Raw genomic sequence first — 20,486 nt, 5'->3', positions numbered from 1 at the left:
GCTACACAAACAGTGACACATGGCGCTGCACAACCCCCACGTGCGCGCGCACACACACACACACACACACACACATACACACACACACACAAATGCATGCAATTAAAAAACAAAAACATGAAGTTAAGTGGTCGCAGTCACGCTATGATGCTAAGGTCCATTTGTTGACATGAAAATTAGCGCTGAGATTTTGGAGACAAGTAGACATGAAGTTTACGCAACAATGTTACTTTAACAAAATGGACAAAGTTGTAAATTGTAAATTGGCGTGATGTTGGCAGAAAAGGTGAGGAAGTTGACAAACTTGGTAAAAACAAAGGTGTTGAAGTCACCAAGAATTTGAGAATCGTTGGATGACAAACTTGATAGAATCTTGATGGAACAAACTGAAGTTGACAAACTCAAGCGTAAACTAACAGAAAGTCCACTTCATTTACATAATCTCAGTAGGAAATTGGCGGCTAGTGGAAACCAACTTGATCGGAAACTGGGTACGGATGGACATAAATGGACAAAAAAAATAATGGGATGATCAGAAATTGACTGGGAGCCAATTTAACATGTGAAAATAGACACAAACAACACAAAACTGACATGTGGACAATCGCGCGCGCGTGTGTGTGTGTGTGTGTGTGTGTGTGTGTGTGTGTGTGTGTGTGTGTGTGTGTGTGTGTGGCACGGAAGCGGGGTCGTGTGTACATATACACACACAAATTTCAGTGTTAGGTTACATTAGAAGAGGCACTTTGACCTCCTTTTTGTGTGCCCTCAAAGTTAACATAAAAAATACTTTTTGAAACATTTGCTAATTTGGTTTCAAGTTTCAAAACCTTTCCCCTGCTCCCTCCAAAAGTAAATCAACTGAGGAAAAAAAACCAACAGGCGACCATTTGAAGCCCCCATAAGTCACGACCGACTTCGAGAAGAGTCGAGCTCCCACAACAGTGAGTGTGTGCAAGCTCGGTTCGCTCGCCAGAAATTGAACTAAAACAATCAAGGGAAAAAAACAAAACACCACAGCCGAGAGAGAGCACAGATTATTAAAAACGACAACAATTAAAAAAAAAAAAAAAAAACCAACTAAATTTCCCGCCGCCGCTGGACAAAATAAGTGTGTGAGAAACCACAACCTTTGATATTCCCTCTACAATTATGTACAATTTGACTTTATACAAGTGAAGCAGTGGTGCAATCATCATACAACCCACTTAGGCGTGTGTGTGTGTGTGCGTGTGTGCGTGTGTGTGTGTGTGTTTGTGTACGCTTTTCTGTAGGATTGCATGTTATCATCACTGGCGTCCCACCTTTATCACGGGACATGATGTAGCTCGTACGAGAAATCCCCCCCCCCAATAAAGCGTGTGCACGCGTGACCTCGGCCGCTCTAGGCCGAGCTGCTCTTGGACAGGTTGGGGTAGATGATGGCTGCCGTCACGGCGACCATCACGGCGATGACTGGCATCCAGGGGCCCCAGCCGCCCTGTGCGGAGACAAAACACAAAAAACACATACACACACACACGTAGTCAGACATGTGTAAACACACAATGATACACACGAAAAATGACTAGACAGACACACAAACACACACACATGCACGCACATGCACACACACACACACACACACACACATGTAGTCAGACATGTGTAAACACACAGTGATACACACATAAATGACCAGACAGACAAACACACACAGACGCGCACGCACACAAAACCAACCACACAAAAATACAGGCACACACAAGTACACAAAAACATACACACACACACAAGACGATTTAAATGCCCACAAACGTGTACAAGCACATACAAACACAGAAACAGAAACACGCTCACACACACACACACACACACACACACACACACACACACACACACACACACACACACACACACACACACACACACACACACACACACACACACACACACACACACACACACACACACACACACACACACACACACACACACACACACACACACACACACACACACACACACACACACACACACACACACACACAGATGACGATTTAAATGCCCACAAACGCAGACAAGCAAACAGACATACGAGCACACACACACACACACAAGAAAGAAATTGAGGACAGCAATTTGCTGGCAGTGTCCGTTTTGCCCAAGTAGGATGGAAGGAGGGAAAGAAAAGTGCGGAGTTGAACATTGAAAGACCCTCAAAGAGCAGCAGTTTGTCATGGTGGGCACACGAGTTCGCAGGGTGAACAAAAGCGGTTGCGTGAGTCACAATTAATGATGGCCGTCTTGTCAGGTTGAGTCACGTCTGACGAATCTTCCTCATGATGTCAACCGCGTGGCGGATGAACAAGCGCCGCCGCGAGAAACCGCCACCACACCTTGGCGAATAATGCCTGAGAAAATCCAGAGGAATTAATGCCGCGCCTTTCTTAAACGTCGCAGTAGCCTAGCGGGCCTTTATATCGATTGGATGATTTTTATTTATTTGATTTCTTGAACTAATGAAACCAAGTTGTTTTTCTTTTCATGGATGATTGCAAAAGTGATGAGTTTTGATGCCGGAGTTGAGGCAATTTTGCTCTTTGGAATACAGACACTCCCCTACTTACAAACATTCGAGTTACGAACAACGGGTACATACAAACATTTTTGTAGTAACATACAGTATTCGCCCCAGTTGTACATATCTTTATAGAACATATATTTTATTAAATGTTTATTTTTCAGTAGAAACCAGTACAGGTTACTTATACAAGCCTTAAAGGACAACCAACACCATTTTTTTGTTTCCTAACTGACATCAGAAAAATGTTTTATAGCATCTAAAATACCCAAAACACGCAGGCTGATATTTTTAGTCAAATGCAAAACACCAATAAAAATGATCTCGGATGTGCAGAGTTTCAGAAGATCCCGCCCCCTTGTTTGTGTCGTCACGCCAGGACGTCTGCCTTGCTCGAGAATCAAAACAATGGCTTCAGATTCGGAGAAGATGCTTTCTTGTGACTCATCCAGTTATGAATATGATTCAAATAGTTCTGAAGAGGAAAGCATACATGTTTGCAATCGATTAAAGAAGGCCTCCCGTATCAATTCGAGCCGTCAGGACTCCAATGTAGCATCCCAGAAAATGCACAAGATGGCGCCCAAGCTCCAATGGGCTGATTTGTCTGCTGGGAATTTGTGTCAACTCGTATCAAATAGTAGTCTTGGTTCAACACACAACGATTCACCATCGCGTTATTTATGTGTTTTCCTTCTAATTTCTCCATCAACACGGATCAACACGAAGTTTTTAGACCAAAAAAAAGTACCGAAAATGCATTGTGTGTCACTTTCTCGGTCAGGGGCGGTCCAGACGTGACGTCACGTCAGGCATTGTCATAAACTCGAAAACAAGACTTCCTGAATATTCAGCGCGAGGCTTAAAACGTAAAGTATAGCTATATGCCGTGGAATCTTTGGAAAATACGCTCAGTGGAAGCTCATGGAAGTCCATCCACCCATTTTCCGTACCACTTATTCCTCATTAGGAGGGTGCTGCTGGAGCCTATCTCAGCTGTCTTCGGGCACGAGTCGGGGGACACCCTGAATTGGTTGCCAGCCAATCGCAGGAAACACAAGGACAAACAACAGTCCCTCTAGCAAGTGATTTTACAAATTATGGACACAACTCGTCCGGTGCGTCGGTTGTCCTTTAAACATATTTCTATAAACCTCAGATCCTCATCCTCCCTTCACCTCTATGTGCCCCCTGCCCGTCTCACCACGATGGGATGTGACCACTAGAGTGGACACATTTTTGCACGTCTGGCAGTGAATGAGTAATTTTGAAACGTCTTTTATGTATTTTTAAATGACCGGATTCTCCGATCTATTACGTCTCCCCATTTAGCGCCAAAATTTAACCCAGCTAGCAAAAGTTCCATATGAGTACACAGTGGATTCACGTTTATTTTCCCCCCACCCCCAGCGTTGACCAGTCCGCAGTTAGAAAAAGGTTGACCACTGCTTTAAAACATTGCACATTTGACTTTTAAAACGAGAGATCATTTTTTTTCATTTCTGATCAAACGGAATGACTTTTTCCATTTGAGTGACAACTCGATCAGTGCACCTTTGAGGGTCTGCGTGCAGATGAGAAGAGAAAGGCAAAAAAAAAGCAAATTGGAAAAAAATAAAGCCAAGAAGAGACATGAAACGGGCACATGCGTGAGGAGAAAAATAAAACAAAATAAAGAAGAACAAGCTGAAGAACAAGCTGAGACGGTCAAGCGGCAAAATGGAACGCTGCTCCTTAAAATGACAAATGCAACCATAAGAGGACCTTTTTGGGGGGGTGGCGACTTTCAGGAGCAGAGTTCCCATTTTGTGATCCGTTGAACAACACACATGTGCTTGCGGTGTCAGTATGAAGAAAGAATGGAAAGAAAAAAATGTCCTCTTGGGACTTCAGGGCCAAACATGACGATTGTCAAAACATCCAAAATAGATTGCAGCTGTCATGAGAGGACAGTTGAAAAAGTGAATGTTTTCAAATGTGTGGCCCTGAATCCCAATGAGAGGAACCAATGTTATCTGCCCTTTCACACTGTAAAACCGTACAACACCCCCTCCCCCCATTTTCATCTATCTGTAAAAGTGACACTGACACGGATTGGACGGACAAAGTCGATCGACCCAGGAGTTTTCTATCGGCCGGGAGTACATGTGAGAGGCGGGACTCCTCTGTGTGAAAATAGGCAACGCCTCTCTTGATCCATAGTTAGACTTTTACACAAAGATTCAGCAAAACTATCGCTTTTGTGGCTTTTCATACAGACCACAGCAAAATTGGATATGACCACAACACAGCAACCCGTCATCAGATTTTGACGTAAAATAGTCATCGGGCATTTGCTGCCAACAAAATGGTGCACATATCCCCCTCCCTCACCACCCTGTGCATTTACGTAAACAGAAGTGCCGTCCCGCCTCTTTTGTGGCTTCAATACCCACCAGGCGACAAAATATTTGTCAGGAAGACATGAACCGACCAACCCGTGTCAGCAACTTGCAAAAGAGGCGGGGTGAAAAAAAGAATCCACCTTGAAAAAAAGTTTGAAAAGACGTGCTGGAAGTGAGACAGGCGGGCGGCATTGGGGAGACGGACACACATGTCGTCGGCGTGTACCTTTCTACCATAACTGGCCGAAACACCAGTAGAGCAGAGCCAGGACAAGACCCATGAAAATGGCTTGGACAGGCTGCAGTATGGATGGCTATTTTGGGGGGAGGGGATGGGGAGACATCGGGGTCAAGGGGAGGAGAGGGATAAGAAAAAAATCAGCCAGCAAATCAAAACAAACATGGGAGCGAGGACGGGGGGGGGGGGGTCGTTAGGGGGGGGCGGACAAAAAAGGATTGGGGGGTGCAAAGCAATGTCTGTCAATCACGACAACCCAACTTCCTCCACAAAACCCCACTGTTGAAAGCTTTGGGAGTAAAGAGTGACATTTTGCAAACATCCGTTCAGCGTCAAGCTAGCTAGCTATCAATGCTAGCTCCCCCACCGCTGTCAACTAGCCTAAAATTTGGGGAACAGGTACGGATAGAATTTGTTAAAACAATTTATGTATTTGCTATTCAGTCGAATCCTCAGTTTACCAACATGTCTTTTAAAAACAATAATTTGGCATTCTACTTCCGGAAAGTTTTTTTAGGGGGGACAAAATGGCTGCCACTTCCTGGATTGGTTGCCAACAGCAATAACCCCAATCAATCTAAAAATACCGTCTCAAAAAAGGACAAGATGACACCCCGCAGTGTGATTTCATCTTCATAAATTGTCTTTTCACTTTTTGTCCATTTTGCCCGGATTTTGTGTTTGCTAAAAATGGATACACAGCATTATCATTCATATCAAAAGGAAACTTCAATTTGCTTTGTTTTAAGAACCTGGAAAATGGCCACCTGTCACTTTGCCGTGTCCGTGGACGCAGATTTGCGGAAAATTGACATGTGGTAGTAATTTCCAAAGAAATGATGTCAGTGTGAGAGCCGTTTGTTTATTTGGCCGCGTGATTGTGTTTATTTGAGCTAAACATCCTGTTGTGGGGTCTGAAGAGGAGGAAGCTGAAGCAGGGGACGGGGATTGGTTGAGGGTGTGGGGCTTTAAACTAGCGTCTGCTTTACATCAGCTGAGGGGAAGCCGTGAGGTAGCAACACGTCACCTTGGCTAACATGCTACTTACGATTGCTGTTTGTGTGTGTGTGTGTGTGCGTGCGTGCGTGTGTGTGTGTGTGTGTTTGTAGCGCTTTGATCAATTGGCGGCAGCGGTCATGATTATTGTTACGTGTGATTGGGTTTGTGGTTTTTGACGTCTGTGGTACCTCCAAATTTTTAAGTTCAAAACTCTATCCCAGTTTACTTTTGGCCAAAGTCCGTTTTTGCTCAATTTTTGAGTGTTTGTCTGATTATTTTTCTTTTTACATTTTTTTGGGTGGCATGTTTCCTTCCCCCCAATTTTTCACTTTTTTACTTCAGTAAGTAACAATTCATTGTTTAACCCTTTTCAACAGATTGTTGAATCTATTATTCCACATATCCATCTTATTATTTATAATGTACATCATGGATGATGTTTCCTACAATTTAATAAATCATAATCGCAAGGGACTATTTGTTATATTGAACTAGTGTTTCCTTCAGAGGTACCACATTTATGCCCACTGGTGCGACACAAACACGTTCACACAAACAAACAAAGACACACACACACGCAACCCGATGTTCCTGCTGCAAATGAACAACATAAAGAGCATGGAAACATCAATAAGCAAAACAAAAATAAATAAACAAAAGACAGCTGCGAATGATGGCTTTTCTTTCCCCATTGGCACCTGCGCTGCAGGTGTCCGCGTGCGTGCGTGCGTGTGTTCCCTCACAGAGCCGTTCTTGTCCTGCAGCAGCTTCAGGTTGCTCCTGCACTGATCGAGCTCCTGATGGATGTTGATCTTCTCCTGCTCCGTTCTCTCGTAGCGCTGACGGAGGTCCGACAACTGCAACTGCATGTCTTCGTACTGCGACACACACACCCCATCCTCTCGTAAACGTGTCCTGTCCAAGTTGAGGCTTGACATAGCAGGCGTGTACCGTACCTCTTTCTGCAGAGAGTCAGTGCGGTCGTGGGCCTGGTCCAGTTGGTTCTTCAGCCGGCTCTCGTCCTGCAGGTGCCGGTTTTCCAAAGAGCCCAGCTCGCCCTGTAAAACCTCTTCCCGTTTTTCTAGGGACTCCAGATTGTTGCTGAGGACCAGACTCTGGGCCCTAGTGCTGCAGACAGACACAAAAAAGTACACATTAGTTCAATCAAGTTTTTACAAAACATTTTCTGGGGCCTTTATGTTGCTAAAAGAAGAATAGGGGACCAAAACAACCGGGGTGGGGGGGGGGGGGGAATCATAGCTAACCCCAAATGCAGTTGCATAAAATATCACAAAAAAAAACAAAAAATAAATTAAAAACATCTTTAACTGACCACACATTTGATTTTCGCATGGGTGATTGTAAAATAGAATTTTAAGAAGGGGGGGGGGGGGGGGGTTAAAGTGTCATCAACTACCGTATTTTCAGGTGTATAAGGCACACCGGAATATAAGGTGCACCTCCAATGAATGGTGCTTTTTCAAACTTTTTCCATATCTAAATCAGGCACACCGGACTATAAGGCGCACCTTCAATGAATGAAAAAAGCTTTCAAAATATAATATATAAATATATAAAAGTTTTCCAAATATAAGGCACACCACATGATAAGGCACTACAGTAGAGGCGGAAGTTATGCACGACTTCAGGGGGAAATGGAGTCAGTGGCTGCTGACAGTAGTTGCCAGACCTATTGTAGAACAATATGACTTGACATATAAGGCGCACCTGCGTATAAGTCGCAGGGTCATCGTTTGAAGGAAATCAAGGATTTTGGGTACACCGCCTGATACACTGGAAATTACGGTACTGGCAATTTTTGGGCTTTGTTTTGAGCGTCTTGGTCCCTGAACGCAAGTTAATTTGGTGATTGAACATTCGTACCTGCAGAGTTCGGCCTCCAGGCGGTGAAGTTTGTCCGTAAGAGTTGTCCTCTCCTCCCTCAGGTTGTCACAGTCCTGCTGCAAAGACGCACACCGCTGCTGGAGTGTCGCACATTCCACTAGGACGAAGCGAAGCAAGACACATTTTAGACACGCACACGCACACACACACACACACACACACACACACACACACACACACACACACACAATATTGGTCGGCACTTATTTTCTTTCACATGAGAAAATTGTCATGGTAGCCCACCCAAACACGATACCCACATCATGTAAACATTGATACCTTGACTTGTGAATGCGGCAACAAACGATTGTTCAATTCTTTTGGGGATATGTATTTTATATCAACACCCAAAATTTTGGGTCTCTTGACTCACATACTCACTAATTAATTAATCAATCAAATAATTTCTGAATTATGAATTCATTAATTAATCACTTTCATTCTTTCTGAGATAGCACCCAGAACTCCGCACTTAACAGATTTCAATTCATCTTTCCCGATCAAAACGAAGTGGGATTACATGTAATTTATTTCCTCCTCTAAAAAATATCTAATGTTTTTTTTGTTTGGAAAAGGAAAACAGAATAAATAATTATGTACTGGACTAAAATAAGAAAAACAAGATAGAATGTTAAGTATAATGCATTTTTTTGTTTGTTTTTCAGCTGAGTGGACATTGTGTTTGTTGGTGTTGTGCATCCCTTGGCCACCGAAGCAGGGACGGATGGGACAGTACAGATGTATCGATAGTCAGGAAGGAGACGGTCACAACTGCTCAGTAAGCCGCAGTAGTACTTGACTATTTTTGCATGGGATAAATAATATGCCGATGAGTATCTGTCTACATGTTGCTTAATGTGTTCTATGTAACGCTAATGGCAAATTTGCCATCTTAAAATTAGCTGGATAGTCATAATCATGTCATCATACTAATAGTACCGTATTTTCCGGTCTATAAGCTTGATATATTTCTATATTATATTTGGAAAACTTTTTTCATTCATTATAAGGTGCGCCTTAGAGTCCAGTGCGCCTTATATATGGAAAAAGGTTAAAAATACACTATTCGTTGACGATGCGCTTTATACACCGGAAAATACGGTACATGGTGATTAGGCCGGGTTACTTCAGCCGTTGTGAAACGCGCTATATGAATCAAGACGTACTGTACTGCATGGTACTGTATTATATTGTATTGTATTTTTCAATGTGTTCTACCACCCTCTAGTGGTGAGTTTATTAGTGCGCTTTAATTTGAATTAGGCACTTTTTGGCCACCTATTTTGAAGACGAAACGTCAGATAAAGGAAGAACGAAACGCTTGAGTTCCCTACAAATTGACTTGATTCATAATGTGCGTGCTTCAGATTCTTCTCTTCCTTTCGGCTTTTCCCTTCAAGGGGACGCCACAGCGAAACAGTGTCCTACTTCTTCAGAAGTTTGATTCGCATGTTTGTTTTGGCAAGCTTTTACGTCGGATGCCCTTCGTGACACAACCCTCTGTATTTATCCGGGCTTCGTACCGGAACAATAAGACAATGGCCTGTGTCCCCTTGTGGAACAAGAAACTCCATAAAATCAATAAAGATGAAGTAACTCTAGTAACGAAGTAACGAAGATGTAATGTGCGTGGTTCAGCAAGTGGCGTAAATGTGAAACTCACTTGTGTGGAAATATTTTTTACAGCACACTTGTACCATGGCACGGAAGTTGGGAATGACTGATTGATATAGCTTAATTCCCTATTTTTACACTTGATTGTCGCATACCTTGCAGCTGACTGGCGCTGTTGCGTTGCAGCTGCTGCTGTGCAAAGTCTTCCTGCAGCCGGCTGATCTCCTCCTCGTACTTGGAGGCCGCGCTCTTCCAGCGCTCCAGCTCGCTGCGGACGTTGCCCAGGTCCACCTGCAGAGCGGCGATGTCCCGCTCCCGCTCGGCCGTAGCCGTCTCGGCTGCGTGCCGCAGGACGAGGATCTGTGATGGATAGAAGGACGCACAAGGGGCGTGAATTGTTTTGTGAGGAGGCGTGACGCGGTGCCTTACCTCTTCTTGGGCGGAGTAGAGATCCTCTCTGGTGCTACAAATGGTGTTCTCCCTCTGCTCTCTCAGAGCCTCCATGTCGACCTGCAGCTTCCCAAGCTGAGCTATGTAATGCACCAAACAAACAAAACAGTAATTTAACCCCAAGTCTCGTTTTACGGAGAGCAACAGCAGACAAAAAAGGGAAGAAGCAAACCGTGGAACTAAACTTTCTCAGCTTGGAACATGGATGATTTTATTTTAGAATGTTTTTGCATTTATTTCTTAATATTTGAGTATTTTAAATCCAATATGATTGTGTTTTTGTTAAATATTTCAATGTGTGTAATATTTTGTATTTTACACCTCATGTTTTGTATTTTCTTCTAATATTTTCTTATTTTTCATGTCATATTTTCACTTAGTATTGTTATATCTTCCTCATACTTCATCTATTTATCTTCATGTTTTCAAGTTACCTGTAATATTCTTATTTTTACCTTCATACATTTAATATTTTGGAAAATGTTGCAGATTTCGTTCAGATTCCCCCCCCCCCCCAATTTTTATTCTTCAACTCATCTCAAATTTAGTAGGACAGATTGTTTATTTTTTCAATATTGCTTTTTGTATTTTGCCTATCATAACATTTTCACATAACACATTTTCAACACTTGCTGTGTATTAACAAATTTAAATACTATTTAAATAATGTCTAATTCATACACTTTTGTAATATGTTGTTAGTTTGGACGTGAAGGTAGCTGGTGCGAGAGAAGAGGATGCACAAAACCGGGTTAGATGGAGTACATTGATTTCGCCCCCCCCCCAATTTTTATTCTTCAACTCATCTCAAATTTAGTAGGACAGATTGTTTATTTTTTCAATATTGCTTTTTGTATTTTGCCTATCATAACATTTTCACATAACACATTTTCAACACTTGCTGTGTATTAACAAATTGAAATACTATTTAAATAATGTCTAATTCATACACTTTTGTAATATGTTGTTAGTTTGGACGTGAAGGTAGCTGGTGCGAGAGAAGAGGATGCACAAAACCGGGTTAGATGGAGTACATTGATTCGCTGTGGCAACGCCTGAAGGGAAAAGCCGAAAGAAAAAGAAGAAGTTTGGATATTCTACAAATTTGCATTTTTCACATAATATAAAATTTTCCCCATATTTGTCCTTTTTTTAAGTTAGGTAATCAAATATTTACTTCACCGTAGTCACTCCCATCGTTACGTGACATTTACGTACCGTTTCATCTCTACTTGTGTGACAGTAAATTGGGAATGGTTTGTATGTCCATTATTTCCCCACAATGCTATTTTCACCCTAACAAGGTGGACCGTGTGCCAATACGAACTTTGTAGGTACTGGATCTGTTTCGTCGACTCCGCAGTCTGTTTGGAATTATTCCTCCTCTCCTCCTCTAGCAGAGCTACACACAATGAACACATGCACAAATCATTATTTTGACGAAGCTAGAATACAGATTCTGATGATTATCATTTATTTGTTCACCTTGAAGCTCAAGACATTTCTGTTTGCCAGTATTGGCTAATTCCTGGGCCTCTAGAAGTTCCCTGTGTAGGTGGTGGATGACTTGCTCCGTATCGCCGGGCTCCAAGCCGGCCCGATGCAACTCATCTACAAAAAAAAGGGTCAACCCAAATTTTACTTTACAACTAATTTGTACCACATTAATACTATGATTACTTGAATAATTACAAATGGTGCATGTTGCCATTGCTACCTTGGAGCAGAGAGACTCTATTGAGAGGTTCGTTGAGCTCTTGATCATCCATATTGCCGTCTGGAACAAAGTTTATATTATCTTTTTTTCCCCAGCACCCACAAAAAACAAGTTTGCAGTATGATGTGGATTGAGGTAGTTTGGCAGACCTGACGTGTCGTCACTGCTGCGGTCTTTGCTCGGGCTCAGCGTATCCGACATGTCTGATTCTTTGGCATCCATCTGGTTTCCTACACAAAAACACACACTTTTAACACTGCCTGTAAATACTATACTTGCATTTTCCCACCTTTTGGGCGGGGTCAGTTCTCTGTTCTGAAATGGACTGACGTCGTATCCGAAGATGCCCAAATATGGCAAATTTTAAGGGTAATCAACATGAAAAATGTTATTTAATCCAACAATTTACTAACGATACACTGGCATCATCTAACTATGTGATTTTGGGGACAACAATGTTTACTTTTGAGTTGATCCGGGCTGGTCAGAATGCCGTCTCCTGCTGTTTGGTTGTTCTGTAGGTGGGCATCTAAGAGACACACGCACAAAACGGATGGTGTGTAGCAGCAATGGTGCAATCCCTAAAAACAATCATTAATCTTGAAAAAAATCTCACCATCAAAGTTGGCCAGCTTGTGGATGGACGAACTGACCGCTTCTTTGAGCTGCTTCACTGCTGCAGAGACAATGGATACAATGTACGCAAGTAACGGTCAGTCACGTTCTCATCATCCCAAATACTAATTCGTATTTTTCTTCAATAAGTGGCGCAGTAAATTAATGGTTTAATTGTTTTTTTTTATTTCTCCTTCTCACAAGAGTAACCTTTTAATTAGAGGTCTTTTGTTTTATTGTAAAAGAAAAGAAATGGGGTTCCAATTTCTTCCTCACCAAAACTGATGAAAACCCACCAGATAAAAAAATTAGGGGAGAATAAAAATAAATACCAATCCAAGATTTTTTAAATACTATGAGACCAGAAAAAAATGGACAGATGAGCATGCAAAGGAAATTCCCCACAAACACTCAATCAACCTATGTACATGCTCCAATGTGGACTTCCAATACAGATGAAGATGAATCCGAGGGAAAAGAAAGACCAAAGAAAGATGATGAGGGTTCCAGGGACCTCAAAAGAGGTAGAAGGATGATGATGATGAAGATGAGCGTATGAAGATGACAATGAGCGTGAAGATGTATTTGTACTCACGCGGACACTCGATCAACTGTTGAATTCGAGTGGTGTCTCCTCCACTGTTAATGTGACAGTTGTCTGACAGAAACACAAGAGACCGGAATTATTTGGGTCACTTGGCGTCTCCTCTCAAGACAGAAGCTCGTGCGACACAAAAAGCCCGATAATGAGACAACGGGCGACCATTTTCAAAAGACAAACACTCAAGCCGAGCGCCACAGAAAGTCAGAGCGGAAAGAAGTTGGAACATCAGGAGATGCGAAACGGGAAGTGGATGGACCGGGCGCAGACAGAAAGACAGCTCAAGTGACAAAACCAAATACAAACTGTCAATTGCCAAGCAAAACTACAACACCGTTGGAGGTAAATGCATTGTCACCCCACAATGCGGACGTTGATGTTAACTGCGGATGTTCAAAGTACCGAGCCCGCCACATTTCACGCCATTTTGTCTCATTTCTCGCTTCCCCGGTATACTGACAGGAAGTCACTCCACTATGTTGTGTCTACTTTATGTTGACGGTCGTACTGTACCCAGTATTATAGTTTTTTTTTTATAACAATAACGATTCTTCTTCTCCTTTCAGCTTTCATTTAATGCCATTCCTGAATTTATTCGGGAATTGAAAAGCATGACGTGGAACACCATACCCGAATTCGTTTGGGATTTGTTTTTCTTTGCTTCCGTTTAAAGCTTTGGTCAGACCTCTGGCAATGTTTTTCCCTCCCACGAGGGGGCAGCATTTACCTTTTGTACAGCCGCCCCCACTTTCAATGCAGATGACTCTTTAACCAAGTAAGCTCGAAATAAACTTTTTTTTTCTCATGAAAGAAGAGCGTGTCAGGTTTCTTACGCCGCATGAATGTTTATGTAGTCCTAAAACTCAATATTCTGCCGGCCCTGCAACTTCAGAGAAAATGACAAAAAACCCTGGCAATGGATTGGACACATATTCGAAGTGTAATTTGTTCCGTGACCAGGCTCGTAAGGGAAGATCATTCAACCATTTTGGAAAAGGAATAACAATTGGATATGTACCGCAGGATTATCTAAACGCACAAGTGGAATGAAGCATATCATCATAAAACCACCGCTACCATCCACATCTCCAACTGCTCCATCGTCAGTGTCTGTATCTTCGTCATCCTCATCTTCCTCTTCCACGCGGCTCTCACGCGGCTCCCGGTTGGGCTGGTCTTCAAAGGGCAGGTCGTCTGAGGGAGCCACCGCTTCAGGGGAGGCTTCGTCTTCATCTGTCACGTGACCACATCACACAAACGGCGATTTGCAGAGGGGCCCTTCACCAGGTAACGGCCAAGTGAGGAGTGTCGGCGTAGCGGGCCGAGCACCATGAGCATTCCCGTGAGCTCGTTTATACACCAGACGCCACCCAAGAAGCATTTGAAAAGTCCACCCAGAAACGAGAATTGCGTCGTACAGAGAACCCGCACAACCTTTCCGGTAATTCTTGAAACAAATAAACCCAATTCAGCTTTTTCCCCAAGTTGTGCCACTTGAACCGTGAAGAACAGGAAGAACAAGAAGTCACGGGTAGCATCACACAGATGAAGAAAGACGGACCAGCAGGCAATCCGAAATGGAATTTGGGGCACATGGGCGGTTGTCATGCAGGACATGCAAGGTAAGCAGAGTGGCCAGAGAAATGACACGTGGACTCACCCAGACTGTTGTTTTCCTTTACGCTTTTCTCCTGAAGCTGCTCTAAGCGCACTGTGGACAACAACGGCATGGAAAAGAGGCATTGACTCACTTAATCCGAGGCGCATTCGGTGGCAGTGGCCTTTTCTGAATGCACCGGTTTTGAACAGGATTTTTTTTAACAGGCTACTGTCCGTGTTTTGTTTCTGGGTTATTGCTTGAGTGGGTTTTACCTAAAAATGCGACCAATTTACCTTTTGAAGTGAGCGCCTGATGATAAAAAATTATCGAGACCCTTCTCGAAGTGGTCAATCATGTCATACTATTTTCCCCCAAAAATATAGAGCTATAATTTTGAGGCGAGTACCCTGCAGGGCAGCGAGCCTCTCGTTGGTGAAGTCGTTGTCAGCCTGCAGCGCCTCGATGCGGGCCTGGAGAACTTGCTCCTTCTCCTCCATCTCCTCGATGCGCAACTCCAGCTCCCTCTTCTCCGACGCCCCCTGCTGAGTCAGCTCCTCTTGGCGGCCTTCCGCTGCCTGCCAGAGGGAATTCGTCTATTTGTCAAAATTGTTTAAAGAGCATACCACTTGCAAGTGAATGAGTAGCCAACGGAGAGAGACCAGAACAATCACGGGCTCCCTATTTCGTGCTCCAGTTGAGAGGCTAGCATTAGCATTTTGAAGCAATCGGAGCAATTTCAGGGAGGACTACATCTGGTCTGTTTTCATACTTATGAAACCGTGAAATGGCCTCACCTTGATTTTGTCCGTGAGCTCTTTGATCTCATTAATGGCAACGTTGTACTTATTGGCCAGCTCCCCCAGCTCCTCCTGGCCCCGCTCAGACATTTCCTTCATGTGAGTGCACTCGTCCTCCGTATTGCTGAGGGAGCGCTGCGGGACGGGGCGGTGAGAAATTACTTTAAAGAGCTAGCTTTGGGACTGTGTGCCGTCACTGAGCGGATTGCAGGTCGCACCTCCACCTCCGACAGCTTCCTGACCACCTCGATCTTTTCCTGCAGGACCCGCCGGAGAGACTCCTTCGCAGTGGTCTCGTAGTTGTGTTTGTCTTCCTGTAGGGCCAGTAATTCCTTACGAATGCCGTCCTCCGTTTGGGACTGATAGCATACACCGAAAATACACTTTGGTTAATAGTTATGTACGCATGAGGTGACAATGTGGACCCACCATTCCAGAGACAGAGAGACTGAGAAGGGGAGGTAGAGAGATAGAGAGAGGGAGAGAGAAAAAGAAAGAGAGAGGGGGAGATTGACAGAGAGAGGGAAGGTGGAAGCAAGAGTCTGTAAGCATCTTTTCACCTTGGAGTAGGCCTGCAGCTGACTGCCCATCACCTCTAGTCTAGACAACAGACGGTCTTCGTCAATCAGAGCCTGACAAAGGAATAATATTTGGGTTAATCCATCGATGCTTGCTTCCATTCATCCATCCATCAGATGATGTTTTTCCTACCTGCCAACTGCTCTCTGAGGCCTCCTGAGTTGTGGAGAGCAGACGCTGCAGCGTGGCAAGCTTCTGCTCCAGCATCTGCTCTCGGTGTAAGGCCTCCTGTTGCAGAGACAGAACCAGAATACCACACTCTCAGTTCACTCCCCCCAAAAACCTGCTAAATTCGAAGTGATTTGAATACCTTTCGTATCCAGTAATCTGTTTTTTAAAAATAAATAATGTAATTATTAATAATGTTTGTATTATTATATTTTGGGGGATTATTATTAATAATTTTTGTATTCTGATGATTATTATGATTATTATGATTATTATTATTATTATTATTATTATTATTATTATTATTATTATTATAGAATAATCGTGAATACTACATCTCGTTTTTCTCAAATTGGACGAGATGGAAGAGGCTCATTGGCTATGAGGTGTAATTTCAAGCGGCGACCAGTGGGTGTCGCTGTGATACCTGTAAATACTGGGAGAGCTGGAACAGTTCCTGAGAATACATGCTGGAAGTGTTGGCTGCAACCTAGAAAACACACAACGCGCACACACAAAACGCACACAGTTTAAAACGAAAATACATTTTCAAGGGGATACAGGCATTCTCACTCATTCATCATTTGGGCTTTTCATTACTTAATATCTAGGTCCCATTTAACCTTAAAGGGTTTTTGAATGTTGCTGCGCCGATGACCATTTTGTGTTTGGGAGCCTTTTACTGAGCGAGTTGCTTGTTCTGTAGCCACAAAGGGACATAAGTCGTTTTGTGCCGGTCCCAAGCCCGGACAAATACAGAGGGTTGTGTCAGGAAGGGCATCCGACGTAAAAGCTTGGCCAAAACAAACATGCGGATCAAACCTCTCAAGATGGAGGACACTGATTTGCTGTAGCGACCCCTTGAAGGGAAAAGCCGAAAGGAAAAGAAGAAGATTTAACCTCAAAAGAGAAATCGATGAAAAGGTTTCTTCAGCTGTCATCTGTACTTCTTTGAAGGTGTCGGACGTTTCGCTCCTTATCCAAGATGCTTCTTCAGCGAACTAAAGTCTTACTGGTAGTATAGGCCCTATATATATATATATATCCCTACTGTCCAGACATGGCGGTGCCGGACACTGCTATGATAGGTCCCTGCTCTCAGGTTGGGGGGAGCAGAGGACTAATCCCTGCAGCTCCACTGATAGGTTCTATTGTTCTGACTGACAACTCTCCTGATTGCCCAATTGGCCCTGGTATCACCTCATCAGCATGACTAATCCTATGTTGCCTAAACAGTGTCTTGTACGAACGATCCAAATTGAACATCACCCCACCATTACGGTTAAGGGAAGGACTCCTGTATGACTGAGAGCTTACACAGACTCAAAGGGGAAAATGTGAAGAAAAAAAAACTATTGCATCCTCATGATTATGCTAACTTAATTGTATTATGGCCCACCTTTGTAGGAGGACTTTGATCCAGGGACAAAGGTGAAACAGTCTGCTTTGAAATTGGGCATGGTTGTGAGAACTTAATTACACTGCAGAAGTGGTTCAACTGTCGTCACACATTCTACATTACTCAGACAGGTTAAGCTGGGGCCCTATTGATCTGATGGTTTTGGGAGACACAGAGAAGAAGACCTCAACTTTTCATGGTAAGTTTTACACCACCGTTGAGAGGACATGGACACTCTCACTCAACCCACTCTTGAAACTATGTAGCGGGAGAGACTGGCAGCAATCCACACATTCCTCACATCAGATGACCACTCCACACACAGTGTGTGTGTATGTGTGTGTATTTGCATCAGTGAGGCAGAGACACATACACAAAAGTGAGTGAAAAAAATCATGGTCAGGTGTGTGGCAGCACAATAGGACACTACAAGCACATTGCGTCCTTTACCTTGTCTACGGGCAGAGGCAGCGGAGCCTCGATGACACTGCAAAAAAGAAGAGCACACTTGGTGAAAACAAAATGGAGGAGAACATAAGCAATCTACCAGTCACTCAGTGTAGAAATACTGTCAATGTATATGTGATAACCGCGAGCTGGGAGGAAAAGAGTGGAAGAGTGCATAAAAATAAATAAATATGCCATTGGCTAATTTCCATCTGCACTCTGCATTGCTTGTCGGACAGTAATGTGGTTAAAAAATACAGAGGGTTTGTCTCACATGATGAATCATTGTGATAAAAAAATAATCATTATAAATAACTTTGGAGCGATATGACGGTAGCCTAAAAGTAGGTGATAATAAGGTCGAGTCGTGTCGGGAGAGGGAAAAGGTGACGCTGCGCAACACAAGAGGTGTCTGTTAATATGTAACCCGGAGCAAACAGCACCAGAAACAACTATGAGGAAACACAACAATCCGCTCTCCGGCTCACCTTATGTGAAATTGGATTTACGTTTTAACGCCAGTAGCGGTTGGATAAGGCGACAGAATTATGTCAGGTGTTAAAGACTGTATAACAAAATCAACTTTATAAACTGTCGGGTTTGCTCTGTTGGAGAACAGATACAGCACTTGAACATAAGCAACACAAAGTAAGAGTGAAATAAAAGTCTGTGACGTGCTGGTTTACCCGTCTTGTCTTCTTGCTGCGTTAGGCGAATGGTGGATAGTGAACAGATGTGGTGCAGGGTTCAAACTTCACGCTCTCTATCTACGTCAGATCGATTCGCTGAGATTCTTTACTCGATTTTCTGAGAAACCAATTCCTCACTCAACAAACTTTCTCTCTTTACACCCTCTGAAGATCATCTACCGAGTGTAAAATGGTCTTCCGTGAACTTGTGCTAGCTCCACCCCATCTAGATGAGCAGTGCAAAGAAACAAGCGCACCTCACGACTAAAACTGACTTGGTGGGCAGTGAGGGTTGAAGGAGACCAAATAACTCATCAAGAGTGCCTCCAGTGGACTCTACACATATTAAGTACTAATCGCTGGGGGTGAAAGGGTTGGGTTTGGGGGCACAACTCAAAACAAGGCACCTGATCAGAAAAAAAAATGTTGTTCTTGTTAGACTGATATTTTGTTACTTTTTACATCAATACGTGTTTAACAGGGATGGGTGATTAATCGATTTAATCCGACAATAATTTGTCCTGATGAGCTATTTTTATATAATTTGTTTTCAAAAATGGTAAAAAAAAATCCAAGAATATAGACTTCTCTTTACAGATGTGAAAAAAACATTCTGAGACATGTCAAGGATTCATGGATTCGGGTTTGAAACTCACTCGCTTCGTCGGCGTGCCTCCATCCCATCGGGCAAGAAGAGTTTGATTGTTGACACGATGCAGCCATGTGTGACTAGAGACACACAACAGCAACACCATTTTAAAAAACGGCTTTGAGGTTCTGCGTTGAAATATGGACTCCCGTTTTCCCAAAATATGCATCCATTTTAATTCCCGTTTCCATGTGACCTTCAAGATAGCTTTCTTTGCGGTTGTGACCACAGCAAAGTCCATATTGAAATGATTTTAAGATCTACGGAGAATGGGGTCAAACTCATGGCAGATTAATTATCATTGCAGCTTTAATTTGAAAGGTTTGGTAGTGGAGCTGAAAATCTGACCCAAATGTCCGTATCGTGCACATGTGTGTGTGAACTTTGAGGTAAGCCACAGGGTGTGCTTCAGGGAAATCTCAAGTCTGATGATTCAAATGCTGCCAGTTTGCATCAGCACATCAAGGCGAGCGAGGTCAGGTCAATTAGCTCTACTCCAAAAGAGCAAACGTTTCCTCTCACCGTCAGCCAAATCTAATGTTACATTTTTTAGCGGTGACACATGCGCTTACCTTTCCGCGTGTTCTCTGTGACGTCAACACCAAACTGGATGATGTCGCCCGAGAGGACCTCGCAGGGAGGACTCTCCTCAGTGCCCCGACTCAATCGCTGGCTGTTAATAAAGGTGCCATTGCTGCTTTTTGTATCCTGCAGGTAGAACTGAAAAAAAAAAAAGATATGGTTGATGGGGACCCGATTACAAAATTGTGACGGTAATAGCGTGAAAATTAACAATGACATAATTTGAGGTAAAAAGAATTGAATAGGTTTTGCGTGACTACATTGAGTGGCTATTGCGCTGCTGTTTGGCCACATCAAGGCAGTCCCAGACAGATTGCTTTTCTGTTGAACTCCTCTCACCAGAACAGTGCAGAATATTGGTCGTTCAACGCAGAGGATAAAGAATATATGACCGTAATTGGCTGCCAGTCCAGGCGTGCTCTCCCGCTCACCCCAAATCATCCATAACCTTAACTTATTCAGAGCCGGATGATGTGCAAAAATATGTCCA

General features: G+C 43.3%; 1 protein-coding gene across 11 annotated transcripts in view; it reads right to left on the bottom strand.

Moving 5' to 3' along the window:
- Nucleotides 1-262: 262 nt before the first annotated feature.
- Nucleotides 263-20,486, bottom strand: part of slmapa (sarcolemma associated protein a) — a 33,810-nt gene continuing 13,586 nt past the window's right edge. For 2 of the 11 annotated variants that reach the window (XM_089009447.1, XM_089009457.1), the window contains exons 2-24: nucleotides 19,987-20,134; nucleotides 19,422-19,494; nucleotides 18,080-18,116; nucleotides 16,658-16,720; nucleotides 16,195-16,290; nucleotides 16,044-16,115; nucleotides 15,702-15,842; nucleotides 15,481-15,618; nucleotides 15,093-15,261; nucleotides 14,747-14,797; nucleotides 14,164-14,319; nucleotides 13,081-13,143; nucleotides 12,487-12,546; nucleotides 12,334-12,399; nucleotides 12,020-12,100; nucleotides 11,871-11,930; nucleotides 11,639-11,764; nucleotides 11,481-11,555; nucleotides 9,859-10,233; nucleotides 8,069-8,186; nucleotides 7,141-7,312; nucleotides 6,928-7,062; nucleotides 263-1,480 (exon numbers count right to left, since the gene is read on the bottom strand). In XM_089009447.1, the coding sequence (XP_088865573.1) occupies nucleotides 1,385-1,480; nucleotides 6,928-7,062; nucleotides 7,141-7,312; nucleotides 8,069-8,186; nucleotides 9,859-10,233; nucleotides 11,481-11,555; nucleotides 11,639-11,764; nucleotides 11,871-11,930; nucleotides 12,020-12,100; nucleotides 12,334-12,399; nucleotides 12,487-12,546; nucleotides 13,081-13,143; nucleotides 14,164-14,319; nucleotides 14,747-14,797; nucleotides 15,093-15,261; nucleotides 15,481-15,618; nucleotides 15,702-15,842; nucleotides 16,044-16,115; nucleotides 16,195-16,290; nucleotides 16,658-16,720; nucleotides 18,080-18,116; nucleotides 19,422-19,494; nucleotides 19,987-20,134 (2,571 nt within the window). In that variant the 3' untranslated portion in view covers nucleotides 263-1,384. Of the gene's footprint in view, nucleotides 1,481-5,173; nucleotides 5,262-6,927; nucleotides 7,063-7,140; nucleotides 7,313-8,068; nucleotides 8,187-9,858; nucleotides 10,234-11,480; nucleotides 11,556-11,638; nucleotides 11,765-11,870; nucleotides 11,931-12,019; nucleotides 12,101-12,333; nucleotides 12,400-12,486; nucleotides 12,547-13,080; nucleotides 13,144-14,163; nucleotides 14,320-14,746; nucleotides 14,798-15,092; nucleotides 15,262-15,480; nucleotides 15,619-15,701; nucleotides 15,843-16,043; nucleotides 16,116-16,194; nucleotides 16,291-16,657; nucleotides 16,721-18,079; nucleotides 18,117-18,762; nucleotides 18,967-19,421; nucleotides 19,495-19,986; nucleotides 20,135-20,486 lie in introns of those variants that run through there. The other 9 variants (XM_089009451.1, XM_089009448.1, XM_089009450.1 and 6 more) reach the window with 9 other exon arrangements.

The sequence above is a fragment of the Hippocampus bargibanti genome, linkage group LG12, assembly GCF_051943395.1.
Source record: "Hippocampus bargibanti isolate YZ-2025 linkage group LG12, ASM5194339v1, whole genome shotgun sequence".
Lineage (NCBI taxonomy): Eukaryota > Metazoa > Chordata > Actinopteri > Syngnathiformes > Syngnathidae > Hippocampus > Hippocampus bargibanti.
Note: the sequence above shows the minus strand (reverse complement) of the source record. Positions and strands in the feature narration are given on the sequence as shown.